The 20653-nt window shown below is 37.6% G+C and overlaps 1 protein-coding gene across 3 annotated transcripts in view; it reads right to left on the reverse strand.

Moving 5' to 3' along the window:
• Rragb (Ras related GTP binding B) overlaps positions 1-20653 on the reverse strand; it is a 48539-nt gene that overhangs the window by 16623 nt on the left and 11263 nt on the right. For 2 of the 3 annotated variants that reach the window (XM_052171510.1, XM_052171511.1), the window contains 6 exons: positions 19358-19580; positions 14399-14494; positions 12176-12298; positions 8975-9066; positions 2093-2208; positions 459-1182 (listed from right to left, as the gene is read on the reverse strand). In XM_052171510.1, the coding sequence (XP_052027470.1) occupies positions 1085-1182; positions 2093-2208; positions 8975-9066; positions 12176-12298; positions 14399-14494; positions 19358-19580 (748 nt within the window). In that variant the 3' untranslated portion in view covers positions 459-1084. Of the gene's footprint in view, positions 1-458; positions 1183-2092; positions 2209-8974; positions 9067-12175; positions 12299-14398; positions 14495-19357; positions 19581-20653 lie in introns of those variants that run through there. The other variant, XM_052171512.1, reaches the window with a different exon arrangement.

Consider the following 20653-nt stretch of genomic DNA (forward strand, 5'->3'; position numbering starts at 1 on the left):
CCTGCAACTAAGAGTCTTCACCTTCCACTCTATAGTTTGTGGACATTGAACTCACTTCACCTGGCCTGGCTGTGAGGACTTTGATCCACTGAGCCAGCACTGGAGACTTTCAATCTAGATCAGGCCTGGATTAATAATATAGCTTCTCCAACTGTTGTCAGTCTATACAGTATATATAAATTACATTTTAAACATTGAAGTCACATAATTATCCTGCTCAGTAGCTTCTTGTGTTTTCCTTGTTACTGTAAAATTCGGATATCACAGATCTCAGACATTTAAACTCTTCCCTGGAATTTGAGGCTAAAATCTGGCTCCATTCTTTAATGAACTCTATTTTATACTTTTTCCCAGTAAGCAAGTTTTATTTTTTTGCATAAATGAAACTTTCACTCTTAGTGAAAAGTTCAAGATATAAGAAAAAGAAACACAGACACTGGAATCCCTAACAGCACAAGTTTATTTACATTGAAGTTAAGGAATATATATGTATGCATGTGTGTTTGTGTGTGCGTGTGTTTATGTGTGTGTATGTGTGTGTGTATAATTTTTTGAAGCAAGATCTTGATATATATCTCTGGCCTGGACCTCCCTGTGTAGACAGGTTGGCCTCAAATTTGCAGCAATCCTCTTGTCTCTGTTTCCCAAATGCTGGGATCACAGGCATAAGCTACCTTGCCTGGCTGAGTTACAGAATATTTTTAATTCATGCTGAGAAAACAGTAATACTTCAAACTTACATGTATATATTTGTAATGAATACAAGAGGTGCTGGGAAAGACTTTGGCATACACAACTATTAAAAGCAGGTTATCAGAACACTTAAACACCGTTAGAATCATGTTATAAGAACACTTACATATATTGCCTACGTATACGTTACATCAACTTCATAGACACCTCATCTTCTAACTCCTCAAGCTATTTGAATAAATAGCATTCAAAGATAAACGTTAAGACTGGGGAGTAGAGAAGAAATACAGAAGTGGTAAGCATCACAATATTTCAGAGCCTACGTATATGAATACAACAATAAAATTAAACAGTGTTTTAATTTTTTGTGTGAAACATTATTCAGCAATGTTTAGCGCATGAGAAGACACTGTTTTGGTCCATCCACTCTCTCCAGCTTTTCAAAGTGTTTTCTGGCATTGCGGATGTTGATCAGAGTAGCTGCAGAAGCTGAGGGTGGGGTGGGGAGACACCCAACACAGTAAGAAGGGCAATCAAAGGAATGTCTGTCTAGTAAAAGCAAATCAGTTAAAAGATCTAAATCCTTCAGTGTGTGCCAGAGCACAGGAGCAGAAAGTCTCAAGCTATCAAGGTTTTATATTTGTAAAGCACATTTGCACACATCCTAAACATACAACTCCACAATCTTTTGGTTTGAGACTTATAGAATAAACCTCAATATTTTATCTTACCTTTAACTATTAATGTAGTATAGATAAAACCAGGAGAAGAGAGATCATTTAAATACATGGGAATATTTTGGAGACACTGTAAGTATCTTTAGTCTAAAGGCTGTAGCAGATATGGCTTCCACGGTAAGGAAATAACAAATACTGCTCCTTAATACCCATAACGGAAATATGTGGCTGTAGAACATGTAGTGATCCACAAAATAGTTCATTTTTAAATAACTTAGAGGTCTTTTAAACGTTCATGGATCTGGGTTCCCATTTCTTTTAAACTCCTCAATTTAGTGATCTGCTTTCTTAAATTCTTATGAAGAAAAAGCACAATACCTGAGATAAATTATTTTCAGCTCCAAAATAGACACCTTTTAAAATTATTCAACATTCCTACTACTACCACTATTACTAATTTTTAACTGTAGCTATATATGTATAAATTATACATTATTCATGTATACTATGTATATTATACATTATTTATGTATAATATATAAGATGCTTGCCATGCTTATCATATTTAAATGTACAGTTCAGTGAGATTAAGAACCTTCATGTTATTGTGACACTACCTCCACTACAAAATAATTTAAAAATATCTAGTAAAGCCCTACCTCTATGACATTTGCTTTAAAACTCTATTATTTTGAAACTGTGTCAGCCAAGTTTGAACTTACGAATGGATGGATCAGACATCACGACCATGACGTAAGTGTTGGATGTGAATATGTCAATGAAAGCAGCAAAGTTAGAGTTTCTCACTTCCATACTCTGGAAAGAGGCAGCCAACTTGCTATGGGAGAAAGGAAAATGGTGGTTAAAGAAAAAAAAAGACTCAGGGAAGTGGTGGTGCATACCTTTAATCCTAGCGCTTGGGAGGCAGGGGCAGGTGGATTTCTGAGTTCGAGACCAGCCTGGTCTACAGAGTGTGGCCATAGCTACACAGAGAAACCCTGTCTTGAAAAACCAAAACAAAAAAACAAGAAAAAAGAAGTTGCTTATATTAGACATTTCTTATAGGACTATGTCTTAATTCACCACATTTTAAATTTCTATGGAAACTCTACTGATAAACTTAACATGTTTCTTTAGCTGTGAATCTATTGATGAGAGCACCAAGGCTGGATATATGAAAATCCTGTTAATAAATCAGCAATAACATGGATGTGCAAGTATCTCTGTAGACAAGTGGTTTTCAACCTTCCTAATGCTGTGACCCATGAATATAGTTTAAGTGTGCCCCCCCAAATTACCTTTGTTGCTACTGCATAACTGTATTTTTCTACTGTTATGACTTGTAATATAAATATCTGACATGCAGGATATCTGACATATCTGACCCACCAAGGGGGTCATGTCCCACAGGCAGAGAACCTCTGGTCTATATACTATGCTATCAATCAATGTATCTGCTTTAGAGTCTATAACAGAGTTTTGTCATTATAGATCTGTACTACAATTTGATATCAGGTACTATGATACCTAAAGTGCTGCTCATTCTGCTTGAGACCGCTTTGACTACTCAGTATTATGTGACACTAGGCTTGGCTTTTATAGTTCTGTGAAGACTGTAATTAGAATTCTGTTGTGAACGGCAATGAATCTTTGTATTGCTTTCAGTATTATAGTTACCTTACAATATTAATATGATGAATCTATGAGCATGAAAGGTCTTTCCATCTATCTTCTTTAGTCTTCCTTTTGTGCTTTTAAAGTTTTCATTTTAGAGGTCTTTCACTTTCTTTGTCCAGTATATTTTAGATTATTTTATTCTTTTCATTTATTTATTTCCTGGTTACTTTGTTTTAAAGCAACTGTGAATGTGACTTCTTTCCAAGTAAGTTCATTATTGTTGTATGGAGGGACTATTATTGTTGTATGGAGGGACTTTTTTTTTTTTTTTTTTTTTGATTTGGTTTTTTCGAGGCTGGGTTTCTCTGTGTAGCCCTGGCTGTCCTGGAACTCACTCTGTAGACCAGGCTGGCCTTGAACTCAGAAATCCACCTGCCTCTGCCACCCAGAGTACTAGGATTACAGGCGTGCACCACCACCGCCTGGCTGGAGGGACTTTAAGAAAAAAAATGTTGCGATTACAGTTACACCATTTCCCTCTTCCCTTTCCTTCCTCCAAACTCTCCCATGCACTCCCCGTGGCTTATGTGTGTGCATTTCTAAATATAAAAATACAACCTACTTAGTTTATATAATGACTACTGATTTTTAAATGTGGATTTAGAATCCTGTTATTTCGTTCAAAGTGTTAATTAAACAATTATTCAGTTGAATAGTTATTTGCAAATACAGATAACTCTTTATCTTTCTTATAGTCCTTTAGTCCCTTCCTTCCTTCCTTCCTTCCTTCCTTCCTTCCTTCCTTCCTTCCTTCCTTCCTTCCTTCCTTCCTTCCTTTCTTCCTTCCTTCCCTGTTCAGTGTTGTGTCTCTGGTTTTGATCATTATATTGAATAAAATGAAAGGAGTGGATACCCTGGTTATAGGTTTGTCATACATAGCCTTTATGATGTTGAGATAGTATATTTATTCTGAGTTTTTTCTGGCTTTTATCATGAGAGGTTGCTAAACTTTATCAAAGGCTTTCCTGCACTTGTTATATAATTGTGTGAGTTCTAGCCCTATGTTCATTTATGTACTATGCTATACTTTTGTTTTGTTTTTTGAGACAGGGTTTCTCTGTATAGTTCTGGCTGTCCTGGAACTCACTCTGTACACCAGGCCGGCCTCGAACTCAGAAATATGCCCGTCTCTGCCTCCCAAGTGCTGGGATTAAAGACATGTACCACCACCACTGCCTGGCATACTTATTAATATATATTGAACCAACCTTGGATATGTGAGATGGAAGCAATTTGGTCATGGTATATAATCGTAGTGTGTTCTATAATTTAGTTTTCACATATTTTGTTGACAATTTTGCATCCATGTTCATCAGGAAAACTGGTGTAGGGTAATTTTTGGTGCATCCTCATCTGGTTTCATAGAGTTAATTTGGTAGAATTCCTTCCCTTTATATCCCATTGGACAGGTTAGGTAGGTTATAAATGTTTAGGAACATGCCCATGTCTTCCAGATTTTCAAGGGTTTTATTTTTGAAGAAAATTATTCAATGTGTTCCCTAAGAATACCCTGGATTTTATTAGATTCTGCCAGAGCATCCCCATTTATATTTCTGATTCTATTGATTTAATGTTTTCTTTTTCTTCTCTTTAGTTTAGCTATTGGTTTATCAATCCTGTTTAGCCTTATAAGGGAACATATTTTGCCCTTAGTCTCCATTTTATTAACTTCTGCCCTGATCCTTATTATTTCTTGCTCTCTACTGCTTTTAGGTTTGACTAGTTCTTGTTCTTTTTCCCTGTTCCAAGTCAATGGAAGAGAATTTTATTTGGTCCTGGGTCATGGGCCAGGGACAGCCACAGCTTTATTTGACCTTCTTCTTGAGGCACAGAAGTTGGTATGGCTGCACTTCTTGCAACAGTTGACTGCACAAAGGTGCACGTGTGCTTAGCACTTGCAGCAGAACATCTTGTCATGATTTTACTTCCAGGCAAGCTGCTGAAGGGATGGCTTGATGACGCTGCCACACAGGCACAGTACCAGGTGCAAGGTGGACTCTGGATGCTGTAGTTGAACAGGGTGCAGCCATCCTCCAGTTTCTAGCTAGCAAATATCAGCCTCTGCTGGTCATGTGAGACACCTTCTAGTCTTGGATCTTGGCCTCGACATTCTGGGTGGTGTCACTGGGCTCAACCTCAAGACTTGTCTGTCAAGCTCTTCATGAAGATGTGCATGTTAGTGTCTGCCACTGGACTGCCTTGTTAAAAAGAATGAGGATGTCTGACTGCAAACCTTCCAGTTCTTCTTCTTCTTCTTCTTTTCCTTCTAAGACCCAAAGGTACATAACTGCTATTTGAGATGTGTTTAACTGCTAATGTAAACACTCATAGCTTATAGCCTTTTCTGTTAGAACTGCTTTAGCTAAATAAAGAGATTAGGTAAGTTGCACAATCATTTTAATTTGATTTGAAGAATGTTTTAAACTTTCTCTTTGATTTAGTCTATTAGTCAGTGTTTTAGTCTATTTTAGTTAATCTATTATCCAGAAAACATATGCTATCTACAATTTCTTTGTGTTTCCGTTGTTTGTCATTTTAGTTTTGGTCCCACTGTTATCTGATAAAATACAAAGAATTATTTTAATTCTTTTGTTAAGGCTTATTTGGTAGTCTATAATGTGAACTGATTCAGAGAATGCTCCATGGACTGCTAAAAAGAATTCATATTCCATGGATAACAGATGGAATATTCTGCAGATATCTGAAAAAACTTTAATTGGTGATATGGTAATGTTTATTTTGGCTCTTCGTCTCTCATATTCTTAAGTCTGGGCTCTTGAACATATCCATGTCATGCTATTTTTTTTTTTTACATTTACCTGAATGCATTTTGTCCTCTATTTTTAATAATCTTTTTTTCTGCACCATGTTGCGTGCTATTGATTTTTCCCATTGTGCTTTCTGAAAGATTCTTTTGTTTGATTCCCTTCTTTTGCTTGTCTGATTATCTGAGTCCTCTACTTGAATATTGGTATTTCTTAAAAGTTGGATTTGGAAGACTTTTTGTGACATTTCAGGTACCTCGCTGCCTTCGGTTTTCAGTTTGGAGGGATTGTGAGCAGATGTACACAGTGGCTCATTTTCTCTCTGGTGATGCTTTCTTGTGTTTTCTGTCTCTGTTGGGATGTGGCTTCTAGTTATACTGTTTTGTTTTCTTACTGGTTTTGTTTATTTTATGTGAGTCATTATGGTGAGCTGTCTTTAGTCGGGTTTTTTTTTTTTTTTGGTTGTTTTGAAACAGGATTTCAAAACAGTAGCTCTGGCAGTCTTGGAACTCACTCTGTAGACCAGGCTGGCCTTGAACTCAGAAATTCGCCTGCCTCTGCCTCCTAAGTGCTGGGATTAAAGGCGTGTACCACCACTGCCCAGCTTTTATTTCTTTGTTTATTGTATATGAGTACACTGTAGCTGCAAGACACATCAGAAAAGGGCAGCAGATTCCATTACAGATGGTTGTGAACCACCATGTAGTTGCTGGGAATTGAACTCAGGACCTCTGGAAGAGCAGTCAGTGTTCCTAGCTGCTAAACCATCTCTCCAGTCTTTACTTGAGTTTATATTCCTCACAATTATGTAGCAAGTGAAGCCAATCCAGTAACAGAAACAATGATTTGACAGTAATCCTGATGTTAGCTTGCTGTAAAAAAAAAAAACAAAAAACAAAAAACAAAAAACAAAACAACCCTCTGTACTTCATTTATGTTTTTTAGGTTCAAGACTTGGGTACTATGGGGAAATGTATCTCAGTTGTTTAATAACTAAAAAAAATAAAAAGAGCAAGGAAAATAGAATAGGGAATGAATGGAATACAGTATAATGAAAGGAAAGTACAGGGCTACAGATATGAGAAACAACAGAGAAAACCAAGAATAAGTGTGGGGAAAGACCATTATAAAAACCATATTTTTGGGGCTCAGTGGTTAAGAGCACTGACTGCTCTCCCGAAGGTTCTGAGTTCAAATCCCAGGAACCACATGGTGGCTCACAATCATCTGTAATGAGATCTGGCGCCCTCTTCTGGTGTCTGAAGACAGTGACAGTGTACTCACATATAATAAAGAAATTTTTGTATAAAAATAAATTGCAAGCCGGGTGGTGGTGATGCACACCTTTAATCCCAGCACTTGGGAGGCAGAGGCAGGTGTATTTCTTAGTTCGAGGCCAGCCTGGTCTACAGAGTGAGTTCCAGGACAGCCAGGACTATACAGAGAAACCCTGTCTCCAAAAAAACCAATAATAATAATAATAATAATAATAATAATAATAATAATAATAATAAATGAAAGATATAAATTAAAAGAAAGCCATTAAACAACTAAAATGCAGGCATGTAAATGAATAATTAGATGAAAATAATAAGTAAAATGAGACAACTGCCATTATAATGTTAGTATTTCTTCCTCTGGGGTGAGTACAATTCCTCCCCACTTTGATTCTCTCTCTCTCTCTCTCTCTCTCTCTCTCTCTCTCTCTCTCTCTCTCTCTCTCAAGATTTTTTTTCAAGAGAGGGTTTCTCTGTGTAGCCCTGGCTGTCCTGGAACTCACTCTGTAGACCAGGCTGGCTTCGAACTCAGAAATCCGCCTGCCTCTGTCTCCCAAATGCTGGGATTACAGGCGTGCGCCACCACCGCCCGGCTTGATTGTCTCTTTTAGCTGCTTCTGACAGTCAGCTGTTAGCTTCCTCTGCAATACAAGCACATTAGGCGGATGTTTCTTCCCTGATGTAAGCTGTTTCTCGGCTGTACTTGTTTTCGGTAGGAGTTCCCCAGCGTGAAAGATTCCTTCTCTCAGCTCCAGCCTTATCTTTGGATTATTCCTGCTCTCAGTTTCTGTGAGTGGCTTTGAGAGTCCAGGCTCTGAGGGAATGTGAAAGGAGGTGCTATACCTGTATGTACTTCTGTCACATACTTGTATTTACTGTTGTCTTTAAATGCAGAGCGTTGATGTTCATTTGCTAATGACCCATACACCTTTCCTCCAAATACTTGTGTCCACCCATAACAGCATGCCAGGTTCAGCATAATTCTTTTGTGTTGCCACGGTGTTGCTCATGCAAGCAGTGCTGTGGGTGGGGGGGGCAGTGCCTTTCATTTATTCTTCAGGTTAGTTTCTCTGGGGCTCCTGATTCCTACACCCTTGTTGCATTTCTATCCTGGTATCCCCAAGAGTATCAGTACTCATGGTGTACTCAGTTCCTGGTTGTGTCTCCAAAGCCTGTCTCCAGACTATTACTGTTCCTATGACATGCATGCTCCAGCAGGGACAGCTTCTCCCTGGTATTAGTAGTGCCCTTGATCCCATCTAATTGCTCACTGTTTCTACTGAAGATAGCTTTTCCTATCTCAATTCAGCTTATTTCTTTTCTATGTCTGCCCCCATCCCATCCCCAACCTGTGCCGACACTTTGAGCAGTTCTATTTGGATGTTGCTAAGTCATACACTCTTCTTAGGAACAGTGTTTCCTTTTTTAAAAAAAAATCCAGGCTTTTCTCCTTCACCAGGCCACAAGTTCCCCCTCCCTTTTCAAAACCTTCTTCCATATTCTACTTTTATTTCCCAAATGGTATCGAACATTTCTAAGGGATACTTGACTTGTGTATGTTTTTATATGCTTCTATATCAGCTTGGTTCACATAATCCATGGATTTGGATTTTTTTTTTTAAATTCCTGAATTTACTAACTTACTCTCTGAAGTCCCCATGAAGAACATACTATCCTTGCTCAACTGCTTTTCATATTCAAAATACACGCCTGTCATGCTTCAATTAAAAGGACAATGGAGGACACTTCCCTCACTTGTGGGCTCCCTTAGACCTCAACTTTTCATTTGATTAAACAAACTATTGTAAACATAAATGTACAGATTCCTTAAACCTCAAAAATGGTAAACACTACCCAGAAACCGTTCACATTGATAGTCTCTTACCTACAGCTCAGCTTGAACTGCTTAATAATGTTGCTGATTTTCTCAAATCGGTGGGCATCTCGCTGCTCTTTGCACTGATAATGAGAAATCACCTGTGGAAAGGGATATTATGATTTAAATTTGTGAAAATACTCATATCACTGTTACTAATTAAAACAGACATCTTGATCCCGGAAGTGGTGGTGCACACCTTTAATCCCAGCATGTGGGAGGCAGAGGCAGGCAGATCTCTGAATTAGAAGCCAACTTGGTCTTACAGAGTGAGTTCCAAGATAACCAGGGCTACACACCTGTCTTAAAAAAGAAAATGAATAAATAAATAAATAAATAAATAAATCTGACATCGTGAAGCCTTTGGTCATGCTGGTAAGCAATGCAAATTCAGTACAAACCATATTTTGAATTTTCCCAAGCTTGGAATATATTGTACAATACTTTCTTGTGAAGCTGAACAGCAGTAGTGCATGCACCCCAAGTTCTAGTTTACAAAGGTAAATTCCTGGGTTACAAAAATAAAGATCAGATCATTTCAGAGAATCTGCATTGCTACCCTATGGTGCTTAGTGGGTTAGACACATTTAAATGTATTTTCAGGTTAAGAGTTTACTAGAACATAATCTTATCCTAAATCATTTGTTGTTTTTCTTAATTACCTTAATCATTAAATTTTACCATAAGACAGTCTCATAAGACAGTCTTTAATTTAAAATAGTATAAATATATTAGAAAGAAATAAAAATATCGAGCTGCTCTTCAACAGTACCTAACATTTTAAAGAAGACTGTAACAAAGTAGGTGTTGAAATAATATTTAAAACCTTTTACTAGATGATGCCAAATACTATCATAAAGGCATATATTCAGGACAGACACCCACACCAGGTAAAAATACTTTAATAACCCCTTCCAATTTTAATAAAACCACAAGTACTCTAAAGGCTGAATAAATGTACATTTTTAGCAGAAGAAAATCCACATCACTCGCCAGAAGAAAATTCACACTGAAATCCTGATATAATGTTAAAAATTTGAAATACAATTCTTAAACCAATGATAGAGTAGATCTACCTTGCTTGAGTTTACCTCCCTTAGTACAAATCATCAATATAACACATAAACTTGTTTGTTTGTTTTTTTTAAAGAGAAACAAAAACTCTCTGTTAGGAATAGAGTCTGCATTGGGCTGTCACTGTATGACCATGTGTGGTAGGTATGACAAGGGAATAGTTCTAAAACAAGGTTTTGTTGTGCTATATATATCAAAACAAACAGAACAGCTTGCTTACTTACTGGTATAAACATTAGCCAGAAAAAATTAGGTTGAGTGGTAATTCCAAGGAAGTAAGTTGTACGAGTGGGCTGACAGAGAGAAGTCCTCCAGTTAGGACTCAGCTTGAGCTCCACCATGCAGCAGGAAGAGTGTGTTTTCATAAAGAAAGAGGGGGAAACTACATGCATGTTCTCTGTCCTCTGTTGTTAAGTACATGCCATGGTTTGTGCTGGCTGCTTACCATTACCCTGCCTGTCCATTTTAAAGATTTATTTATTTATTTTGTTTATATGAGTACACTGTAGCTGTTTTCAGACAAACTAGAAGGCAACAGATCTCATTACAGATGGTTGTGAGCCACCATATGGTTGCTGGGAATTGAACTTAGAACCTTCGGAAGAGCAGTCAGTGCTCTTGACCACTAAGCCATCTCTCCAACTCCATCCTTTCCCATTTTTATGCATACAATAAACTGATTATATAAGCATTATTACTTTTGATTTGGAGAAGAGGAAACAAGCTCAGAAGGAATAATACATTTGCTTGAACTCATGTAAGCATTGATAAAGTTCAGAAAATTAATTCTTCACTGAGAGCTGCTTTTAGCATTACATTAAATGAGTCTGTTACTTATGCAATGTGTTTTGACAAATTAGCTTTTATTGCTATTTTGTTGTTGATGTTGGTAGTGGTCGTGGTGGTTTTTCAAGACAGTGTTTCTCTGTGTAGCTGTCCTGCAATGCACTCTATAGTATAGGCTGGCCTGAAACTCAGAAATCTGCTGCTTCTCTCTGACAAAGGTGTGTGCCATCACCGCCCAGAGGTTCTTAATAGTATTATTAAATGTATACATTAGGCAGGAGAGATGGCTCAGTGATCAAGAGTGATTTCTGGTGTTCCAGAGGATACAAGTTTGATTCTCAGTACCCATGCCAGGCAGCTCATAACTGCCTGTAATTCCAGGTCTAAGAAATTGGAATACTTTCTTCTGGCCTCCATGAGCACACAACACACAAGTGGCAACTACCTCACAGACAAACAGACAGAAACACATATGTATAAATTTAATTCTTTAAAATACATGTATGTATTATACAGGTTTTTGCATCACTCACAGCTGTACAGCAGACTCCGTTATCATTGCTCAATTCAATTTATAAGAAAATTAAAACTACCAGTGTTTTTTTCTTAAAAGAAAAAAAGTCACTCCTTTCTTTCTTTCTTCCTTCCTTTTTTTCTTCCTTCCTTCCTTTCTTCCTTCCTTCCTTCCTTCCTTCCTTCCTTCCTTCCTTCCTTCCTTCCTTCCTTCCTTCCTTCCTTTCTCTCTCTCTCTCTCTCTCTCTCTCCCTCCCTCCCTCCCTCCCTCCCTCCCCCCCCCCCCCTCTCTCTCTCTCTCTCTCTCTTTCTTTCTTTCTTTCTTTTTTTTCAAGACAGGATTTCTCCATATAGCCCTGGCTGTCCTGGAACTCACTTTGTAGACCAGGCTGGCCTCGAACTCAGAAATCCACTTGCTTCTGCCTCTCAGAGTGCTAGGATTACAGGCCATTCATTTCTTAATAGGAGGTAATAGGAGCCATTTATCATAATTTAATAGTTATTACTAGAACTAATCTGAAGTTTATAACAAGGCATACCTGCAAAAATCTAAATTTTGGGGTTGGGGATTTAGCTCAGTGGTAGAGCACTTGCCTAGCAAGCGCAAGGCCCTGGGTTTGGTCCTCAGCTCTGTTAAAAATAATCTAAATTTTACTAATTACTAAAAACGTTATTTACCAAAGGAATTTTCCACACCACTGTGGTTGGTATTGCTTTATAAATAGGAACATACATGCTGATGTAAAATGGGAGGTAGTTCTTTCTAAAAGCAGTAACATGGTGTTCTGACTGCAAGAAGGCAGTTTGAGATATAGCTGTAGAGCAGAAAGTCCTTACCAGAAAGGTAGCTCTCTCAAACAGAAGTACTTCATCTGCCTCAATAATCTCAGCAAAATTCCGCAGGTTCATTTCCAGTTGCTGAACATTGGGAATCAGCTGATAAACAATGCTGGACCAAGCCTAAGAGGACAGAAGCACAACTGACTGTTACTAACAGGTAGCCAATTCCAGGCCTTGGAAATGAGTAAGTACCCTACAAGACACAGACAGAAAAAAAACAATGATAACTGAGTGAAAAAAAATACAGACGTTACATCTAACAAAAATGAAAGAAGAAAATTAGCCTAATACTTGATTTGCATCCTTGAATTGAATTTCTAGAGTTTAAACACTTAAGAAATGCTGGAGAAATTTCTTTCCATGAATAAACAGTAATTTAATGACATCCTGTAGCTTCAGGGGAAAAGTTGCAAAGTATGATCTATTGTGTTGAAACCCTTCTAATCCTGCCATTCAACAAATATTGAAGTCCAACATTGGGAACAGCTAAATAATGGTATATTTAACGTACATCCAAGAGTCCATTTACTGAAAATATCAGAGCCACAATGACAAGTTAGTCCCTCCCTTCAAAGATATAACATCATTATGGAAGAAACAATTGGGATTGTAATTTTCAAATGTTTGGTGACATGTGTAAAAATTACTGGTTCACATGAATTTTAAAAGGCCTGTCATGTGACTGCCTGAAGCTGACTTCATCCAGGAGTACGACTAATACATGCAGATGAAATTAGTTTCACCATCCTAGTATTCTCTTAAGGTGCTTGTATTCCTGTCCTTTACTCTCACTCCCGATTTGTCTGGTTAGGTGTACTTCGTTCCTGTGTCTCCTACAAGATGTTAGGAACCCTATTGTAGCCATCTGTGTATGTGACAGCAACCAATAGATATACAATGAATGCTTGTTGAATAAAACGTAATATACAAATTTAAGTCAGGTCTGTGCAGCATTGATGTCAGAGAAAGTAGTAGTGCCATGTCTCTGTCCCAATTAGTCTTATTACTTAGGCATAGTGTTCCAAGTTCCCAGGTTGGTGTTAATGTCACTGCTGAATTTACCTTGGAGAAGGCACCAAAGCTAACCACAGCAGAGACATTGTCACTCACAGCAGTGTTGTGATTAGCCAACTGTCTTTGGTTGTGTTATGTATTGCCATCCTTCATACCGCAGCTGGTTCTTATCAGTGAGTCATGTCCATCTTTATTCACAGTTGTTACCTGTTCTATAGGAATAAGGCTTTGAGAGAAATTCGGCCCATAGTAATCTAGAACAGTACTTCCTAGATAGGTATTTCAAAATGTTGTTAAGAGTAAGCCTGGGTCAACATAATACTGGGGGGCGGGGGGTGAATTGGTTTAAAAAACCAATTGCTATTTTTAAAAGTCCAATGGTTTTCCTCCTTGCAAGTGAGGGTTCTGTGCTGGTTGTTGATACTTGTCAGATGAGTTGACTGAAGTTCTAGCTACCAGTGACAGAGAAGGCTCCTTTGCCACCTAGACTCACACTTGCCAATGAATATCAGAAGTGGTCTGAAGGAAAGAAACAAATATAGTCAATCTTTAAACCAGTGGTAAGCAAGAGAACTGGAAGAAGCAGGAGCCTCTGTATCACTAAGGTGACTTCATCCCAAAACTACTGAGAGAATAACCTCTAGACTGCAAACAGTGCGGTGATCATTCCAGCAATGCTAACAATGAGGGTTGCATGCTAACCATATCATCTCCAATTTGACATGAAATCTGAACTTAATATATACAATGTATATATCACATCTCATTAAGATTCATGTCTCCCATTTCTCCACTAAACATTTTTTTCTATCACTGTCTGAATTTAGGCAGATTAGTTTATCCCATTAGCTTGTAGAAGGACCTGAACATTAGATGCAACTATTAATAATCACTGAGACCACAATGGGTCAGAATGGATGGTGGAAGTTAAACATTTTTTGCTATGACAAAGCATAGCAGAAGATTAATCATATTCATATCGCAAATCCAGTGTGACTTGGTGACAATGTCGACCTGATCTAAGATTAAAACCAAATTCTTTGGATGTTAAGTTTAATGTTCTTCGAACAAAGTGTTATAGATTATTTTCTTTTTAGTACAACAAATCTAGATGGCTATGAAGTAGTTGAAAATATTTTAGTTTTGTTAGTATCTTTCTAAATTTTATTCATGCTCTTAAAGTAGAGACTTAGGAAACATACACACCTTATACAGAGTTTCATCCCAGATAGAAGTTCGGAAACAAGAACATTCTAACGGACGTGATAAACGCCTTAAGTCTTCTTCTCGTTCTTTAAAAATCTGAATTAAAAAATTCAACAACCTGATGAGCATATAACAGCTCTATTCTTTCATTGAAATTTTTGAGACTTAATTATTTTATTATATTTTGACAAGGACCTTTTACTCTGTCTTCATAGGAATCTTGAGTATTATCATTTCTCAAATAAGGCTATAAATGTATGTATTCATGACTATTAGATTTCTTTAGGCTTATCCAACTTTTGCTAAATATTCAGAGATCACTATGTTAGAAAATAAAATTTATCATACAGATCTTCAAATATATAATGCAATCATCAAATCTAGGTAATTTTAATATGGCAATCCTATATTAAAATTATGCAACTCAAAATACATTTAGTTCTCCAGTATTATAGACATACATACTCCTTAATAACATGTTATGCACATATTACTCATATATATGTGAACATATACATGCTTAGTGTACTATATATGCCTGGTACTAGAAACCTGTGAACATATATATGCTTAGTGTACTTAATTTACAACGCATTTATAACCCACACGAGCAACTAAGCTGTAGCCAGCTAGGATTTGTTTCTATGTATACATCCCTGCATATTCAGAGAAAATATCTATATAAAATATGTATACTCAGATACATTTCCCTGCGTAGGTAGATTGCTAGTATGTGTGTACATACAATGAAGGCTAATTTTTTCTTAATTTTTAAATTTCATCTTAAATTAAAATGTAATTACATTACTTTCTTTTCCCTCCTAAGTCCCCTCCTTCCAACTCCTTCCTTGACCCCTTCCTTTTAAAATTGATAGTATTTTCCTTTACTTTGTTTCACACACACACACACACACACACACACAAATATATATAAATGCAAGCTGCTGTGTTTGTTTTTGCTGTTTGTACATATTTGGTTTAATGGCTGACCACTTTGTACTAGGAAGCCAACTACTGTCTAATTGGACTTAAGCACCCAACAAAAGGGAAATCATGCCTGGTACTAGAAACCTAGTGACGTCATGGATCTTAGAAGAGAATCTACTACTGCCGCTCTGCTAGACCAGCATAATTCCCTGCTATATTCTGAAGCGTATCCTTATACCTACAGCTAAGTGTAACTAGTACCCCTCATCAAAGAAGCTGCTCTTTACAGCAAATGGAGATCATCACAGGAAACCACAACTGGACACGACATATCCTTCACAGCTCTGTATCTATCACTGCGTCTATAGCTCAGGAAACACTGCAGAAGAGGGGGCAGAAAGAACGTGAGAGCCACGATCCTGGAAAACCTGCTGTGAAATACTCTCCCTTAGACATGTCTAGACCGCCTTTTTATTTCATGTACAGCATTGAAATTTTATAGTTCTCTCGTATGTTGGCCTCCTGTCCAATTTTCATACTTGCCAGCTTCCACCTGACTCCATGTGTTCGTTCTCTCTCTGCCTCTCTCCGTCTCTGTCTCTCTTTAAAAAGAAAACCCTGAAAATTAAAACATATTGCTATACCCAAAAATCTGAGAAGCTTCTTGCAGTAGATGGTAGTTCACAATGACCCACGACTGCTAGACATAGTGCCTAGAGTGAGAAACTTTGCCACATTCAGCCCCAAATGAGATGTCTTTAACCTAAACTCCAGAGGCTCAGGCTATGTAGTCAGAAGAGTAAGCAGAAAGATTCTAAGACTTAGAGTGGAATCTTAGGATGAGTTTTCTGAATTGATTTTTTTGATTCTGATTAGAATTAAAGATGCAGTCTCAAGAAGTAATAAGAACACCCAAGAGAGCCTGGGGGTGTTGTGGAATTCAGATCCTGAATCATACAATGTTCTGGCAAGCACATATGTGGCTATTTTTGTCAAAATGAGTATAATGGATTTGGTAGCTGATCCTAATTTTGCTGTATGAAATGAACAGCGATAAGGGTGAGCTCAGATTTGGGTATCCAGATCAATGATAATACAGATGACCTGAAGTTCCTATATTTGCCCTGAAAGATACTGTCAGTTGCTACAGCCACAGGCCTGAGACGGCTGCAAACTAGATCTGAACTAGGATTCTCATCCCGTGAGCAGAAAAATTACAGTGCAGATTGAATGCCCATCTCCATGTGGTACCTGCTTAGAAGGTATGTCACATGATTCTGGAGACTGGAACAGTTCTCACTGAGTAAAAGCTTGAGGAAGTGCTGAAATGCTCAACTCTTTTCCCATAGAAGCAGCCACTACATTTTTATCTAAGAATAATCCAACTTTTCCAAAAAACAAAACAAACAAACAAACAAAAACTAAAATGGCCTCCTTGCAGGTAGCTTCAAGAGAGTTTTGATTCATTTCTGCCATATCCCTTTGCTTCTAGCACTATAAAGATTCAAGAATCAGAAGATTTCTAAAGGTGAAATATGCAGCCTCTGAAAGAACTATATGATTTTTCTAATATAGACCAAAATACAGGGATAACTATGAGAATAGATATTAATGGGGTAGAATATGGTAGAAGGAACCTAACATTTACTTAGGACAAATTTACTGATGTGGATTCAATTAGTGGAGGATTTGTAGGTGAAGGGTTAAGAAGGCATTCTGTTTGCTTAGTTTCTGGCCGAGACATGAATCAAAACATAACCAATACTAACTGAAGTTAAAATGCCATAGCTGTGAGGCTGGAGAGATGGCTCAACGGTTAAGAGCACTGGCTGCTCTTTCAGAGGTCCTGAGTTCAATTCCAGCAACTATAGTTACAGCCATCTGTAACAGGATCTGCTGCCCTCTTCTGGCATGCAGGTGTACATGCAGATAGAGCACTCATACATAAGAGTCTTTAAAAAAATGTCAGAGCTGCATTGATCTACTACACAAGAAGAAATCTAAATGCTTAGCAAGACGGCAATGTTCATGGTTTGTCATCTACAATCTATTCATCAATACTGGGAACACAAAGTCAATGAGAAACAAATTTGTAAGAGGAACCCTAACCTCTTCCAGCTCTCTGATCACTTTCTTCTATAGGCCAAAACTTACAGCGGTAATTGCTACTACTTAATTGGTAAGTCTAATAGAGGGGAAGTGGTGCTAGAGTAACAGGCAATGTGAAGACATTTTACCATCAAATACAAGGAAGGTAAACTTATTTGACTGGACAAAAGAGCCAAAGTACCAACTCACAGAAACCTGTAGTTTTGGCTAGTTGATCAGAGTGCCCCTATAAATGAACTGGATGGGATACCTACTACATTCTCATTTCATCTTCATTAATGAAATAACTTAAGTCAAATGATCAGAAGCCTAGCACGAATCATAAAACGTAATGGCTGCTCAACTCATATCCATCCAGATTTGTGCCCTTTTGTAAATCTAGAGAACCCCTTGAATGAAAGAGAAGGTTGGGTCAAGTATAGGAAGGATGCTGACTCAATTCCATTCAGGTTGCCTATTCAAGTTTTTGTAGAAGACATGGCTATTGGAAAGTGGGGTATCACATACTTAAGAACTTTCCGACTGCAGCTGCAAGTACAAGACCAAATGTAGTTAACATACCAACTCATCTATTGATATAGGAATCAACATTTCCTGTTGTTTATAAGAAGGCTACTGATTTATTTCTGTTAACTTTGTATCCTACTTCTTTGCTGAATGAATTTATAACTGTAGGAGCTTTCTGGTGGAATTTTTAGGGTCTTTATGTAAAGAAACACACTATCTGAAAATAAAGATACTTTTATTTTTTCCTCTCCTTTATGTTGTTCTTCTTTTCAGGTCTCTAGCCCATCTTCTCAGCTCTCCAAATTTCAAACTACTTCCAGAGGTGGCTTCCAGAATCAGGTAAGCTAATTCCTTAAATGAAATGTGTCTTTGTCTTTCTATACACAAACACATCTGACTGGGTCTGTTTCTAGGGAAAACTTAAACATACATATTAATGTATAATTGAGGCTATTTATATGAACATTTAAAAACAGTAAAAAAAAAAAAAGAATGTGATTAAAATAGGAGCTCATTTGTTGGTTATCAGCACATATGTAATTCTAGCTCCATGGGATCTGACACACTATATGTGTTATGGAACATGTTTTCCTGACTAAAGCTATCACCAAAAAAATCCTTTAGTACGAGGTTTTCCTTAAGGCTCCAAGCTAAAAGCTGGGCAGTAGTTGCTCATGCCTCTAATCCGAGCACTTGGGAGGCAGATCTCTATGAGTTCGAGGCTGGCCTGGTCTAGAAAGAGTTCCAGGACAGCCAGGCAAAATTAAATTCTATACTAATATAATCTAAAACTCCTTTCTTTAGTTCTCTATAACATAGAGAAGGATTTTCTTTTTTTATCTTAAACCTTAATACTTAATGTTCTTACTTTGTACTGAACACACTGAAGGTAGACTATGTCTTACTGGACCCAGAATCTCATAGCTAGCTAAGAATTTGCTTATTTTGCTAAACTTCTTCTATACTGAGCCCCTGAGTCCTCTCTGGGACATTTTGGGTTATAGGTAGTTAATTTTGTGTGTTTTTTGTTAAGGAAATGAAGGTTGACATTTCCTACTCTACTATCCTTAGTCATCTTTGAGTTATCCTCATGCATATTAAGTCATTTATGCTAGTGCAATTGTGAGGTCTTGTGAACAGTGCTTGACACACTTGAACTGGTGCATACAAGTTTCCTAAATTAATCCAGTGACAGCAGCAACCTTTCCTCATCTTACTCCTGGTGTGTCTTTCAGCTATGACAATACAACAGGGGCAACTAATTTTTAACCTGATAAAGGTTACTTAGTGAAAGCACATGGTCAGAGGCTTATCTCGTTCTGAAATACAGAATGGTACAAATTGACCTTCACTGTTTATAAAGGAAGTCTAGAAAGCATGCTAATCATTTGGTACAGCACCTTTTCCATTTCTTACCAAGTCTCGCTGATCCTCCTGTATCAAATCCATTTTGTGTACCAAGCAAAAGATTTTGGCTGCTGGAGAATTCTGCAGAATAGCCTCAAGGCATGACTGATAGTAGTGCATGTCCTTTTCAAGTTCACGGCTCTCCACATCAAAGACATAAATCAGAACCTCCACATTTCGGAAGATGTTGTCACGCTGGCTAGTGAAATAATTTTCCATGAAGGTGTCTTGTCTGGTAGGAAAAAAAAAATCTAGATAGTAAACGAATTTTCTCTTCAGTCACTTCTGCTTGAGCTTTTGTTGCTTGATCGCGTGGAATATGATCTTAAACTTTAATTCAAAGAGCAAATAACAACCAAAATGTGGTGAGCTTTACTTTACTCTACTTCAAGGACATAAGTTGCAGTCCTGTAAAATCCTCTGCCTTTCTCGTTTTGTTGTTGTTATTGTTGTTCTTGAGACTCCATAGCCCTGGCTAGCTTAAAACCAACAAAGATCCACCCACCTCTGCATACTTACCATGTCTGGCCTCTCCTTTGGTTATAAACACACTTACCTTCTGTTCATTCTTTGAGTGGTTAGCAGTTTAACTCATGAGTCATTTACACGTATTGATCACTCTTTCATGCTACTTGTTGCCCTCTACATCTCTAGCTCCAGCTTGTTTCCTTATATTTCAATCCAATCCATACATCCTCATACAGACTATCCCTACTTTGGGCTAGCTCACTCACTGTAGGCTCTCTACCAACACATCCCTTTCATTTGCAACACTTACCACAGGCATGCTACTATACTTATGAGTTCTTGGTTAATAGTGTTCAATTCTCTATACAACCAGATAAGAATCACCCCTGATATTATCTCCCACTGTCTCACAGCTTTTAAAAGAATAGCACATTCTTTTTAAAAAAAAAAAGATTTATTCATTTATTCATTTATTTTATGTGAGTACCCCATTGCTCTCTTCAGACACACCAGAAGAGGGCGTCAGATCTCATTACAGATGATTGTGAGCCACCATGTGGAATTGAACTCAGGACCTCTGGAAGAGCAGTCAGTGCTCTTAATCACTGAGCCATCTCTCCAGCCCAGGATCGCACATTCTTAATGAGCACTTGCTGAATAACACTAGTGAAATAGTCTACATTTATGAAAATATGGCTCAAATGATGACTTTTCAGCAGAATGTTGCCCTTTGCTCCTAGGTTGGCTGTCACGTCCCCAAAAGATCTCAACAGCTGGACAGCAATAAAAGAGCTGAGTCATTTAATGGTGTATATGGGGCAGTATTTACAAATTTCT

This window comes from Apodemus sylvaticus, chromosome X, assembly GCF_947179515.1.
Source record: "Apodemus sylvaticus chromosome X, mApoSyl1.1, whole genome shotgun sequence".
Lineage (NCBI taxonomy): Eukaryota > Metazoa > Chordata > Mammalia > Rodentia > Muridae > Apodemus > Apodemus sylvaticus.